The 13,407-nt window shown below is 34.3% G+C and overlaps 1 protein-coding gene across 2 annotated transcripts; it reads left to right on the top strand.

Annotated features, from left to right (window-relative positions):
• The first annotated feature begins 3,944 nt into the window (after window positions 1-3,944).
• LOC135623750 (ADP-ribosylation factor GTPase-activating protein AGD12-like) lies at window positions 3,945-9,775 on the top strand. 2 transcript variants are annotated; one of them, XM_065127029.1, is made up of 9 exons: window positions 3,945-4,127; window positions 4,966-5,050; window positions 5,981-6,065; window positions 6,615-6,690; window positions 7,271-7,434; window positions 7,515-7,641; window positions 7,820-7,936; window positions 8,055-8,150; window positions 9,311-9,775. In XM_065127029.1, exons 2-9 carry the CDS (start codon window positions 5,011-5,013, stop codon window positions 9,590-9,592), a joined length of 987 nt encoding a protein of 328 aa, XP_064983101.1. In that variant the 5' UTR covers window positions 3,945-4,127; window positions 4,966-5,010; the 3' UTR covers window positions 9,593-9,775. The 2 variants fall into 2 exon arrangements, with proteins under 2 accessions (XP_064983101.1, XP_064983100.1); XM_065127028.1 differs by having other exon boundaries at window positions 3,947-4,127; window positions 7,515-7,644.
• The last annotated feature ends 3,632 nt before the right edge of the window (window positions 9,776-13,407 follow it).

Below are 13,407 nucleotides of genomic sequence, written 5' to 3'. Positions count from 1 at the left end.
GCACATATTACAAGTGGTTGGCGTCAATCTAATGTCATGGCACGAATCCTGAGGCATAAGTGAGCTCCAAGGAGAGGTACGAACCTACAGCAAGTATGTCCATTTGCTTCCTAAGTGACTCTTTCTCCAGATATGATTAAGATTGCACCTTGCTATCCGAAATCGTCATATGCCACGATTATAGAGTTGGTCATCGATTTCGATTGTGATGGTTATTGTCTCAGGAAAAATATATTGCAGATATAGGTGGAAGAGCACAAAGTGAGGAATATAAATTACCTTTCAAGAAAAAAATTTAATAATTGTTAATGAAAATGGATTCCAATAATATGCTGATTAATTAGCGAAGGAGATATTGATAAAACATATATACGATAGTTAGATATCAACACAATATTAAAGTTTATCGGGATAGATTCTACCACTATTGTTAATAGTATCGATGATTATTATACTCGTAATGTAAATATTAATACTAAATATATTAGAGTTGACAAAAATCTTCATTGCGAAAATATTCTTTTCTATGGTGATGAGAATGATAGTGGAAAGATGATATTCATATCTTAAAAAATATTATTATATAATTATAAAAATAAAATATTTAATCATATTTCTATTGATAAAAATACTACATGATAAATCAAAATAAGATAAAACTAATTATAAAATTAACTTTATAAATATAGAGATCATAATATAATTTTTAAAAATATAAGAATCAAAATACTGAAGATAATTAATTATAAAAGATAATCTATAATTAATTTGTATTAAATCTGAAAATTTATTAACTTATATTTGACATACCAAATAATAGATCATGCATACAAGAAAATACTCAAATCACCATGATAGTATATAGATGAAGGAGAGGGTTCTGATTTATGCTGAATAGTTTGACCCAATGATGTTCAACATTTTGACCAAATGAGTATAGATTTTAGTTTCTGGCGAGGGAAACACCAACAGCAACAACAAGATGTCAAATGTCACCTTCAAGTCCAAGGCTTTGGCCATCCCCTCAGCTACTCCATTAATGCATTGGGTAGAAATCTAGCATCACCTGCCACCTACCGCTGCTTGACCTCAAAAGAGTTGCAGGTTTCCTTTGGTCTGAAAGAACAGAAAGCAACACAAGACAAACATAGTGTTTAAGAGTCATGAAAAGTGTGGGAACCAAATTATTTTTTACCTAATTAATTTTATTCTTTCAACTTCACAAGCTCGCTATGTGGAGCTGATCATAAAAAATGTCATTGTCATCAGTCTCCCTCAGTAGGCCAATAATGGGTGCGGGTGTGACCCGCATGAGCACTCGTCTTCTTCTTCGGTGAGGCGGTGGCATTAATCTGCGGGGTGGAGCCATCCGACGCTTGTCTTTGTTGGTGTTTAATGAGTCTGCAATCGAGTGTTACGTCCATGAAATGGACTGAGGCGGTTGCTTCACAAGAACTCTGCGCTCACACCGAGAAACCCAGTGGAACGCCAACAGTTTGTGAGAGGATAAGAGCTTGATCACGTCAAAGAGTTCATTAACAAACCTTATTACCACTCGGAAATCCAACGCCTCTCTTAGCTCTTAAGCAAACACTTCCTTGGCCCCATCCGACACGCCACGCTCGGTCAATTCGCTGACAGGGTGAGCGTACGAGAGACGGCAAGAGTCGGCACTCCCCCGAGAACCAACCCACACGCAGCACCTCGTATAAATACACCCTCTCGGCCGAGGGAAAGCTTGGAACCTAAGCAGAGAGGGAGACATGGGTATGGAAGCGATGGGGACGGAAGGTTTCGGAGGAGAAGCCTTGTACTGTGTGATCATCTTATGGCTCTCCATCATCTCTTGGATCATATTCACCTGCGTCGACGACGCCGACGGGCCCAAGAAGCGCCGACGGAGCGGCCGTGGGAACCCGGTCTTCATCGGGACCGCCGGCTTCTGTGACGGCACCGGCAGCGACTGCGACGGCGGCTATGGAGTCTGCAGCACATGTTCTTGAGGACTGTGATTGCCATGAGGGAAGTCCGAAGAAACTGCATCCTTTATACTAATGTTTTCTGCTTTCTCTTCTTCTTCCTCTTTCCACAAAGTTTGAGCTCTGCTGTAAGATCTCTTCGCGTGGTAGCCTCTGTTTCCCTCACCAACTCTGTAAGGAATAATAAGAGGGGACGACGAAATATATATAATACATAAATATGTACAGCATAACTCTGTTCTCTTCATCGATTCTGTAATGAATTCTGCAATCAGCTGAGAATTGAGATTTCTTCTTCTGTGTTCTGTATTTGTACATCTATGATCTTGGATTGATGATTAGAAATTGGAGTCAGCCCCATCCATGGTTGATGGACACCAGTTGCAGAATTTTCATTACAGAAGTCAATTGCAGATTTGGTGAACCATTTCATATGTCTTGGACTTGATTTGATAGTATGGTGGGAATTTATGATTCTTTGGGAGCATCCAGTTGCAGAAGATAGCAGTATTATTACATGTAAATACACAATATTTCATCTGCTACTATCTTAATTTTCAATTACTGTCATTCCATCTATAAGTTGGACAGGATTTATTGATTGATATTTTTAAGCTTCATCAATGACCAGAGAGAGTCCAAAGAGTCTGATTAAAAGAGGGCTAATTACATATTATTTTTTATAATTATTTTTTTAATATTTTGATTTTTTATATTTTTAAAAATTATATTACTATCCCTGAACGAAACTGAAATATTTAATCTCATTTCTTCTCGCACCTTCGATTTTATCGATACTACATATCCAATGATAAATCATACAATATTTCATTTAGTAGAGTGGACGGTATAAAAAAAAATAAAGGTTAAACGTTTTACTTTGGTACGTATAAGGATCTTAATTATAATTTTTAAAAATATAAGGATCAGAATACTAAAAGTAATTAGTTAATAGAGAATATATAATTAACCCATATAATAAAATTTTAAAATAAGAAACTATTTTATGAAACATGAGTTTTGATGATAAGGTTTTCAATGATATGATAAAATTTTTACTATTTTAGATTAGCTAACACTTAAAAAAAACTTATAAAATACATAATCATCAAATCAATATTTTACAATAAAAGAAACAAATATATCACTTCCAGACTAATATTTAAATGGGGATTAACAAATGCAAGTTTGGACATTTCCATTAAAAATTATTGAATTAAATGACAATCAAGTCACGAAGATAATATTTTTATATTCAAAAATAAAATGAGATTTCACATGCATAGAGTTACATAAAATAATAATATATTAAAAGAAACGAATCCATCCATTCTCGAAACACATACTTCAAAGTTGTACAGAATAGAGAACAAGTCCTCCTCATCTGCTGTAACAAATGGACCATATTGTTAATCATCCTTCATAATTGACCAATCTAAATTGACCATAAGTCCCTTGTCAAATGCTATGTGCGCATTATAAGATGAACATTGAATTCGCATTGTTGCCATAGAATTCGCTGTCACACTACCTAAAAGCCAGCTAAATTAATATCTTCATGTCCCCTTATGTAGGCAAGATGCGCCAAGAAACCAACCTCCTTAATTAAATTGCCCACTTCATAGAACATTACATCCCTACCGACCCGGTTTGGTCCACCACTGGTTCGCGATTACCCTTGTCATCTTTGTGTTCACCCTCGACAAATTAAAGTGTATCCATTAATAATTTATAATAAATACTTCATAAATTTAAAATTTTATAGTCAATTACCTGCTTTATGATCATAATTCCTTCTAATTCTATTATAAATTGCATCTGATTCTTCCTAGAATTTTTTTGGGTCAGCCCGGTTCGATTCAATTTATCTATTTCTTCAAGAACCGGTTCGGCCGGTCAATTTAACATGCCTTGAACCAGGCCCGGTCTGGTTTCTACACGGTGGATTCGGTGGTCATTTCCGATCATTGAGAAGTCTTCTAGAGACACGGAGTTCAAACCATCCGCGTCTGCTGAAGCTCGATTCTGGAAGACACGGCTGTCGATCAAATCACGATTTAGATTGTCCGGGAAGATCGATCTGCGTTCTATCTGCTGCTCAATCTCCTTCGTTTCGGAGTAAACAACGCTCGTTTCTCCTCTTCTTTGGTAAGACCCGGCTGCCTGTATTTGATCCTTTGTATCTTTGAGATCTGATCCTTGTTCTGAATTTTGGACTGAAGGGACTTGGCTTTTGATGTTTAAAGTTTGTCTTTTGGAGCCATTCACTGAGTTTTGATCGCTTCTGTTGGGGAAGAGATTGAAATTTCATGGTTTTTACTCTTTTAGTGCCTCATTGGAAGTTGATCATGATAGATAGAAGATTTGAACATGAGGAATAGGTGGTTCTTTAGCGATAATGGTTCTGAGTTGAAGGTGATATGTCTTTCGAGGAAGAAGCGGTGGTTGAGTCCTACATTTATGCCTTTAGTTGATGTAAATCTCATGATTGCATCAGAAACGCCTTTTGGGGCCATTAATCATGATCGTCTATTTAGGTTTAGTAAAACTCCAGTAGATCTGTATTTTTTATATAATTAAATGTAGATTTGTTTGAGTCCCAACTTTATGAAGACTCCTATTAGTTGATTTTTCTTTTCTTTTTTGCAATGTTTTCTCATAAATAGCAGGTATGTTCACCAGGAAACTTGTGTAGTGCCAATACGATTCACTGTTATGTAATTAAATGTGAAATATTTCTTTGTTTGATTCACAAGTTTATGAAGATTCTGATTATTTGTTTTTTCTTTTTCTTTTCTGCAACGTTTATGTTTTCTCATAAACAGCACGTATGTTCACCAGGAAACTTTTGTAGTGTCAATACAATTGAACGATGTGCTGTGTTGTTTTATTGTTAAATTATGTTATTAACTTCAAAATGTTATGTTGACTATTCCTGAAATTAGTTAGTCAGTACTATTTTCTTTTTTTATTTTTCATGTTGCAGATAAAGTTCTCTGTTGCGGAATATCAAGTTTCTCAAACTGAAGATATGAGTAATCGCTATTACAGGCCTGAGAAGCCTGTCTCAGGTGCACATTAGAAGATGCTTTATGTCGTATGCTCGTCTTTGATTATTGGTAGTTACACACTAGAGTGTGTTCCTTAAGGCTAAATTTAAATGCAGAAATCTACAAGGATAATCATATTTGTTATTTAAATCTGATATTCTTCGTCCATGGTAGATTTTATTTTGTAATTATTTGTTTTGCTGCTTATTTTGGATCTGAACTAAGTCTCATCCTAATTCAAATTTGTTCTATTATGAGGAAATCAGATGCTACTGTACATGTGCCAGATCCTAGTGCCAGCTAATTTTTAGAAGCTATTGTGGAAGGACATGACATCTTAGCAACTTATTTGTATCTGAGATCAAGGTCTCAATCACCTTGATTTTTGCTAGATCAAGAGAATTTGGATGAAGATTTACATATTAGTGAGAAGATGACAAAGGAGAAGAAATAAGCTATATCTATGATTACTGGTAGTAACCAGTAGCATTGGTTTGTGCAAATGGTAGGACTAAGAAGACCATGGGATTTCTATTATCCATATGGCCTAGGGCCTATCGATCAACTTTTTCTTTGTATTCGTAGGAGAAGATCAAGGTTCTTATGTTTATAGCTTGATGTAACATTTATTTTTATGGCTCCAATCTTTCTCACAGAGAACCTAACTGAAAGGGCCTGCCACTTGGTTTATGGTCATTATTAGTTAGTAGGAATGTTGTAGCTTTTTGGAAATTAACATATATTGCTGATTCTGTTCAACAAAGTCACACATATTCATGCAGCTTTGTCGTAACCTGGATTACTTCTGTATAAATTCCTTCATAGCATTTCTGTATTATGTTCATTACTATGTTCATTTTGACTCATTAACACAATTTTGAAAACTATGTGAAGTTTTTATACTTGTCTCAGAAACCAGCTAAGTTTTATGCTTCCTTATTCTAATAACAGGTATAATGAGGAAACTAAAGGAGCTTATGCTCAAAAGTGATAATCGAATTTGTGCAGATTGTAGTGCTCCAGATCCGAAATGGGCGTAAGTACTAGTATCCTGTCATTGTTGAGATGTCTATGTTGTTGTAGAATGTTCAGAAACATCTGTCTCATGTACAATTGCAGAAATGACCAGATTTTAGTTGATGTGTTTTGAACTTATGTCATGTATAATTATTGCAAGGAACTTGATGATTGAAAATTTCATTTTTATACTAAACAAGAATTAAACATTTGATTGGGTAAATTGTTAAGAGCTAAGGTTCGCTGTACCGTGACATACCGCTTAGTATGGGCGGTATGTACCGGTCCGATAGGAGACCGGTAGGGGTGGTACATTGGTACACCCTCAACATCGGTACACCCTCATGTACCATGTGTTGGTACACTTGATATGATTCGGTATAACTTGGTATATACCGTACTGATAGCTGGTCGGTACAGTGATACGGATCAGTAAGACGAATCATGATTAAGACTATGATATCCATTGACTTTAGTTGGGCATAAGGCTGGCATTTCATTTGCATAATATTAATGTAGCTGATGTGCAATGTGTTCATAGTCTGACCCGAATAATTTGTTTGTGCAGGTCAGCTAACATTGGGGTTTTTATATGCTTGAAATGTAGTGATGTTCATAGGAGTCTTGATGCAGACATATCAAAGGTACTATTAGTGATGCCTAATGTGATGTTTCCTAAGGTGCTGCATATTTTTTAGTGATTGCAACTCTGGAGATTTTAAAATTATTTTTCTTTCCCAGCAGAATTCAACATTCTGTGTTCAAATGTGGCTTTGATTTAGCAATTAGCATCATGCATTAGGTTTTAATATGTAGGAACTTATATTAGTTTTTTTCATCCTTAATTCCATCTCATTTCTTTTGTGATGCAAGTAATTGGTAGGATTCCAGTTTCTAGCATAATTTTGACTGACTCAGAATGTATATGTTCTGTACATGAATCATGGAACTTGGGAGCATGATGTACAAGATGTGTAGATTCTTATGCCTGTACATTGAACTTACAAATAGTGAGTTAGTCCGAGGTAAAAGCCAAATAGTCTATAGGTGGGGGGTTTAACTTAATAGATGCTTATGCCCCAGTCTCTGTCTGCTGATTGTTGTTTGACTTGGCTGTATTCATAGTTGAACCTTGATCAGATTCATGTTTGTGGATTTTTTTCCGGTAGTAATATGAACTTTCCTGATGTTGCTTTCGTTTCATTTGTTATTGTTGACATTCAGGTGCTGCCTTTAACATCAGATGAATGGACTGAAAGTGACACTGATTCCATCATTGAAGTTGGTGGGAACTCTTATGCTAACTCAATTTATGAGGCCTTTCTTCCTAAAGGTTTTCGGAAGCCTAAACCAGACTCAAATAATGAAGAACGGAGCCAATTTATAAGGTAAACTATATTAGACAGTGGATTTTGCCTAGAGATTGTCGGGTGACCGCTCATTCAAGAGAACTTCTTTTCTTCCGCAGGTCTAAGTATGAGTTGCAAGAATTCTTGAAACCAAGTTTGCGTATTGTGTCTTCAAAGATGTCCTTCAGAACATTTGAATCTGAAAAGAATTTGGACCACAGCTACATGTCCAACAATTCAAAGAAGGCAGTAAGCCATTCTTGTACTCTTTGTTTGGAGTTAAAGAAGTTGTCAACAAAAATATGTTCTCACTCTCAATTATGCATCTGATATAACCAACCTGCCACACTGCTAAATGTACTCTATCAATCAAACAGTAAATCTAATAGTAACTAAAATAATGAGGTTTTGATTATTATCACAGGCGGATATGAGGAAATTTATTGGAGAGTTGAAGGTCAAAGTAGTCAGAGGATCAAACTTAGCTGTTAGAGATATGCTAACTAGTGATCCATATGTTATTTTGAGCCTTGGGCAGCAGGTTTGCTATTGATCTCTAGCATATAAACTATTTTGATTATTACAAAGTTGTTACATGGAGTTTATGTTGCTATTTTTGTCTTATCTTCCAATTTTCATTGGACATCTGATTGTTACAGAGGGCCCAAACTACAGTTAAAAAGAGCAACTTGAATCCAGTATGGAATGAAGAGCTCAAATTTTCAGTTCCTCGATGTTATGGAGCTTTGAAACTGGTAAATTCAAATGAGTTAACTTATTGTGTCTATTTTTACTATTCTTGGAAAACTTTTCCTGCCTCTGTGTTATCTTTCTTATGATACTTTCCTTGAGAAATTAAGACATGCTTCTGTGGGTAGGTTCATATCCTGAATATTTTACAAGAATTAGGAGTAACAGAGTACAGCATAAATTAGTACCAGTATATAATATAAAATTCATTAGTAATGCTAGCGAGTCAAGTGGGATTCAAAGTTCCATGAGAGATAAAAGAAAGACCAAACAAGACTTGGACAATATGACAAAGGACATGATGATCCTTGATTCATCCAAAAACACTTCCCTTAATAGACTAATGGCAATAGAAATCCAAATAAATGACTGTAAAATGTAATCGTTTGTTGTTGTTGTTATTATTGTTGTTGTTCTTTTGTATAGGATGAGGAAAGTTCTTTCCTTTTTGTTAAATGTGTTAATGTTATAATATATTCGTTCAATGAAGTCAAATTTTCAGATATTCTTTATTCATTATATTAAGGAAGGCCTGTATTATGAAGAATAGCTTTAAGTTCAGTTACAAGTCCATGTTTGTTCCTTATCATATGATGTATATTTATATAATATTAGGGTTCAACGTGCATTCGTTTGCCTCTGTCCAACAAAATATGTATTTCCATTATGAGAACCTTTCCAGTTAAACAACCAAAATATTTGTCATTTGATTTTTTTTTTTCTTCCTTTTTGTATCAAATATTTGTCATCTCAGAAGCAGCATGTGACTTACAGAACCAAAGGCTGGAAAATAACATTGCAATTACAGTCAAATTTTGATTTTTCCAGAGTAAAAGCTCTGAAACTCTGCATATATGTCTACTTCTGTAAGAATGTTTATTCATCTTGTCATGGATCTTACACCAGTGTCCACTGTTTGAAGTATAAGTTGGCTTTCCTGATAAGGAAGTTTGAGCGGATTACCTTTATAGATGACATCTTTGCTTTTTATTATCATTTTGTTTCTAAATAAGTTGTGTTTGTCTTAAGTTTCATATGACTTGCACTTTGCATCTTCTCAATACTCAGATCTACCAGTTCTAATGGAAACTTAAAAACTCTTGTAGTATTAGTAGGCCTTGTGTCTGTCTTAAAATGAACCTGTTTTATTCTGCTTCTCAAACAGCAAGTATACGACCACGACATGTTTTCTGCTGATGACATAATGGGCGAGGCTGAGGTTGATCTCCAGCCTATGATCACAGCTGCAATGGCTTTTGGGGATGCTGAGCTTCTTGAAAACATGCAGATTGGCAGGTGGTTCAAAACAAGCGACAATGCACTCATCAAGGACAGCACTGTCAACATAGTTGATGGGAAGATAAAACAAGAGGTGTTCCTAAAGCTACAGAATGTGGAGTGTGGAGAGATCCAACTAGTACTAGAATGGGTTCCTCTTGATGAATAAGGCCTTTCACAAACTCGGGTTACATTTTTTTGGCTCTGCATTTGCATCAATTGCTATTTTGTTCAGGCCAATCTTCTCATTCACATTTTTAAGCTGTGTAAAAAGTGTAGGTGTGATCAGTTTGTATAATATATTAATTTGAAGATGGATCCTTAATGTTTGATTACTGTGTATTAAGATCTATATCACTATTCCTTTTGGACATCCCTAAATAACAAGCTGTCTGCATCAGTTTAGGCAAAAGTATGATTTGTGCTTGTCTTTCTAGAAAATTCCTCCCTTTTTGGAAGAGAAACTTCCTCAATTAGTGGACATAAGTTTGTGATGTTACCTTCAACTATAACTCTTCAGTTTTCTTAGAAAGTTGTAGAAGACAAAATAAATGTGAGATTTGAAATTGCAGGTGATTATTTTAGCTCTTTTCATATATTTTAGATGTCTGGTTTATGATTTTTACAAGCACAGAAATGGTTTTGATACAATATTGTATTTATAAACACATCAATCTTTCTCACCATGCCATTAATTGTTCAACTAGAATTTATTAGTCTCAGCACACATAAAATGAACAAAAGAAATGTCTCAAACCTTCCATAGTTCACAGTAATGCATACCTTTCTGTATCATCATAGATTCTATTACAATTTTTTGACTGCTGAAATTGTTGGAAGATCTATAATTCACACCAAAACCCCACATATAGTGAGAAGCAAAATGCCAATAATATGAGTAAAACAAGCTGAATAGATACATTCAAAACTGAGGCTCAGTTGATGTCAACATCACCTGTATGGTATTTCATGTTCTTAGTATGAGATGGATGTATAATTAGAAAGGATGACTTAATATGATATAAACATATCCAAAGGAAACCTATAGAGATCATACTCGGCTATAATAAAGATCTAAGTAGCTCAATTAGCTCTTAGATTAGTCAGCATCAACAAGTAACATAAAAGTATTGTCATAAGACAACCATGAGCGAGCATATGAGATCATCATGTTATCCCAGGAAGTCGTGTCTTTCCTCTCTACTCCACAGACTACTACGACACAATATGCCACCAAAGGACGGTGGCGTCAGCCTCACCATCCTGAAATGAGCTGACCACAAAGCAAATGGCGAAAGGAATCAGAAAAAGTGTTAGAAAAGGAGTTGCAGACAAGAAAAACCAACGTCTACGGAGACAGCTTTTTGGTAGGGTTTCTTTTCATGCTTATCCATCACCACATCACCTGCAATGGTTGAAGCCTATCATGATTCTACCAAGGACGAGCAATGAGTAGTTGTGGTTTTCCATAGTTATCCTTGTCTATGGCTGGAAATATCATCCTTGTCTCTTCATATTTTAATGTAACATATGTAACATAAATAATAACAATGATTACCAAGAAATTCTACAGCATATTAAACTTTTAAACACTTGATGTATTTTTACTACTTTCACCACATATTTAACTCCTTGTTTACTAAATATATTCAGTACTTTGAAATATTAAATTATCTAGAAAACTTTCACTCTTCTACCATTGTTATAGTTAGGATTATAACTTATGGGTTGGGAGATGAATGATGGACAAAAACACTATTTTTTTTGTCAGGATTGTAACCCAGAGACGTTCAATCATAGAATCATACTTAGATGGTTTGACCCATAATATCTTATTCTAGATCTTCTGCTTCCGTCTATAAATAAACAGGACCTCTAGGGACTGAGAGCACGCACAGACGTATGTCTTCATCTCACAGCAAACATAGTTGAGAGATTACAGTTTTCTCTTCAACTCTCTCCCTAAATTATCATTGGCATTAAAAGGTACGCATCGTTAAATTAGATCTAAGTATTTGATTTCAATCCTGACATAAAGATTATTTTTATATTTTAATACGGTATATTACATATTTGTATACTTTTATTGTAACCCAAAGACGTTCATCACACTTCGATGATTTGATCATATTACTTTTCAACTAGTATGATAATTAATTTTGTGAATCAATGGTTCGTCTTGTAACATTGTGTAGTACTGAAAAGAGTGAGAAGGAAAAGAAATGAGTTAGTGAACGTGAATGCATGAACGATTTCATCATCATCACACCAAGGTGTAAACTCGTGGAGACATCTAGACAAATACTTTTTGGATAATATAATATAAAATTGACTTCGTATAGTTAAAATAGTTATACTACAAATGACATAAGACTAATTCGTAGCTCACAAAATCCATGTTATATATGTAGTAAGGTAACTCTGTTTTCTAGATCATGTTGGATAAGCATAAAATGTATGAGTCTCTAATTTCTAGTTACATGGAATTGACTAATTAAAATTAGAGCTTAATCCACTAATTATATAGTGAGTATTGAGTATACCACTTTAATTATAGTTATTATTTATACGTGTAATTCACCAACTAAAATTAGAGTTTAATTCGCGCATGTAATCAGCCCTAAATCTGACACAAAAAAGAAGGGTAAATTTTCAAAAAAAAATTAATTTTAAAAAATCTTATAAAGTATATACGTTTAAAAAAATCATATGGTTCATTTATTCTTTCATAAAAAATAATTTTACCATTATGTTTGTGCCTCTGGCTACTTGTATCTCTATGCATTACCCTTCACCCTCTGCTCATTGTCCTCGTTCGTTTTTGTTGATCTCTAATACCAAACAAATATGTTGAAACCACTTCATAAGGTGTTATTGGGTACAACCACGTGTCTGCACCATAATCCCTCGGTAGCTTAAGTAACCACTATAGCACCATGATGTTGGCAACTATATAAGCCACCACTTGATACTTGTCCATCATTGTCTTGCCCCCCCCCCCTCCCCGCCGGGGTCGTGTGTGAATGTTGTCAAGAGTGGAATGAGGCAATAAGCAAAGGATCAAGGGGCGGGACTTATATGTGAAGATGACTAGAGACCCACTTACAGAGGCTACGTGAAGACAGAGGTGATGGTGCGTAAGGGCGGAGGTAAGGGCAAAATTATCTTTTATGAGAAGAGGAGTACTTTATGAAAATTTTTGGACATGGGGGCACTCTATAAAAAATTCTTAGAACTAAAAGCTTTTTCTAAAAATTTACCCAAAAAAAAAAAAAATAGCTTTTTTTTAGAGTCCACTTCTTACTATTCATAATTCCTTAAAAGATAAATAAAAATAATATTTTACTATTTATAACACATTTAATTTCATTTTCACGTCTCTTTTTTCTTTTCACCTCAGCACACTACTATCATGGCTCTTCTTATCTCCTCTTTGATGTTTAGATTGTCCTATTTCATTATTTATTTATTTTTTTTGTTATTTTCAGTGGCTGAGAGGAGGAGAAGAAGGAAAAAAAAAAGAAAAAGAGAAAGAAAAGTGTAGGTAATGAGTGGAAAATTTTTTATTGAAATTGAGTTATAAATTGAGAGCATAAATATCAATTTATAAAGAGCAACTTAGAAATAATACAAATTATTAAAATAGAAGATTATTATTTGTAACTTTTTTGTTATTTATTATAATCCTAAAACTTTGAATATTCTTAAGTTATCTGTTTGTACATGAACATATATGCTCTCAATTAATAACTTAATTTTAATAAAATCTTTTCATTTTGACCCTATAAATTTTTTTTTCTCTTTTCCCCTTCCTTTTCTTTTCATCCTAACATGGAATTGACCTAAAATGTCAAAAAAAGATAAATGATGAAGTTGAGATAGAGAAATAATTTTGATATTTATTATAATAATTTAATATTTTTATAATTATGTACATTCTTTAATAGCATAAAAGATATCATCTTCTAGATCAAATATGGAGGC

Source organism: Musa acuminata, chromosome BXJ2-9, assembly GCF_036884655.1.
Source record: "Musa acuminata AAA Group cultivar baxijiao chromosome BXJ2-9, Cavendish_Baxijiao_AAA, whole genome shotgun sequence".
In the NCBI taxonomy this organism is placed as follows: domain Eukaryota; kingdom Viridiplantae; phylum Streptophyta; class Magnoliopsida; order Zingiberales; family Musaceae; genus Musa; species Musa acuminata.
This window is presented reverse-complemented; position numbering and strand designations above follow the sequence as displayed.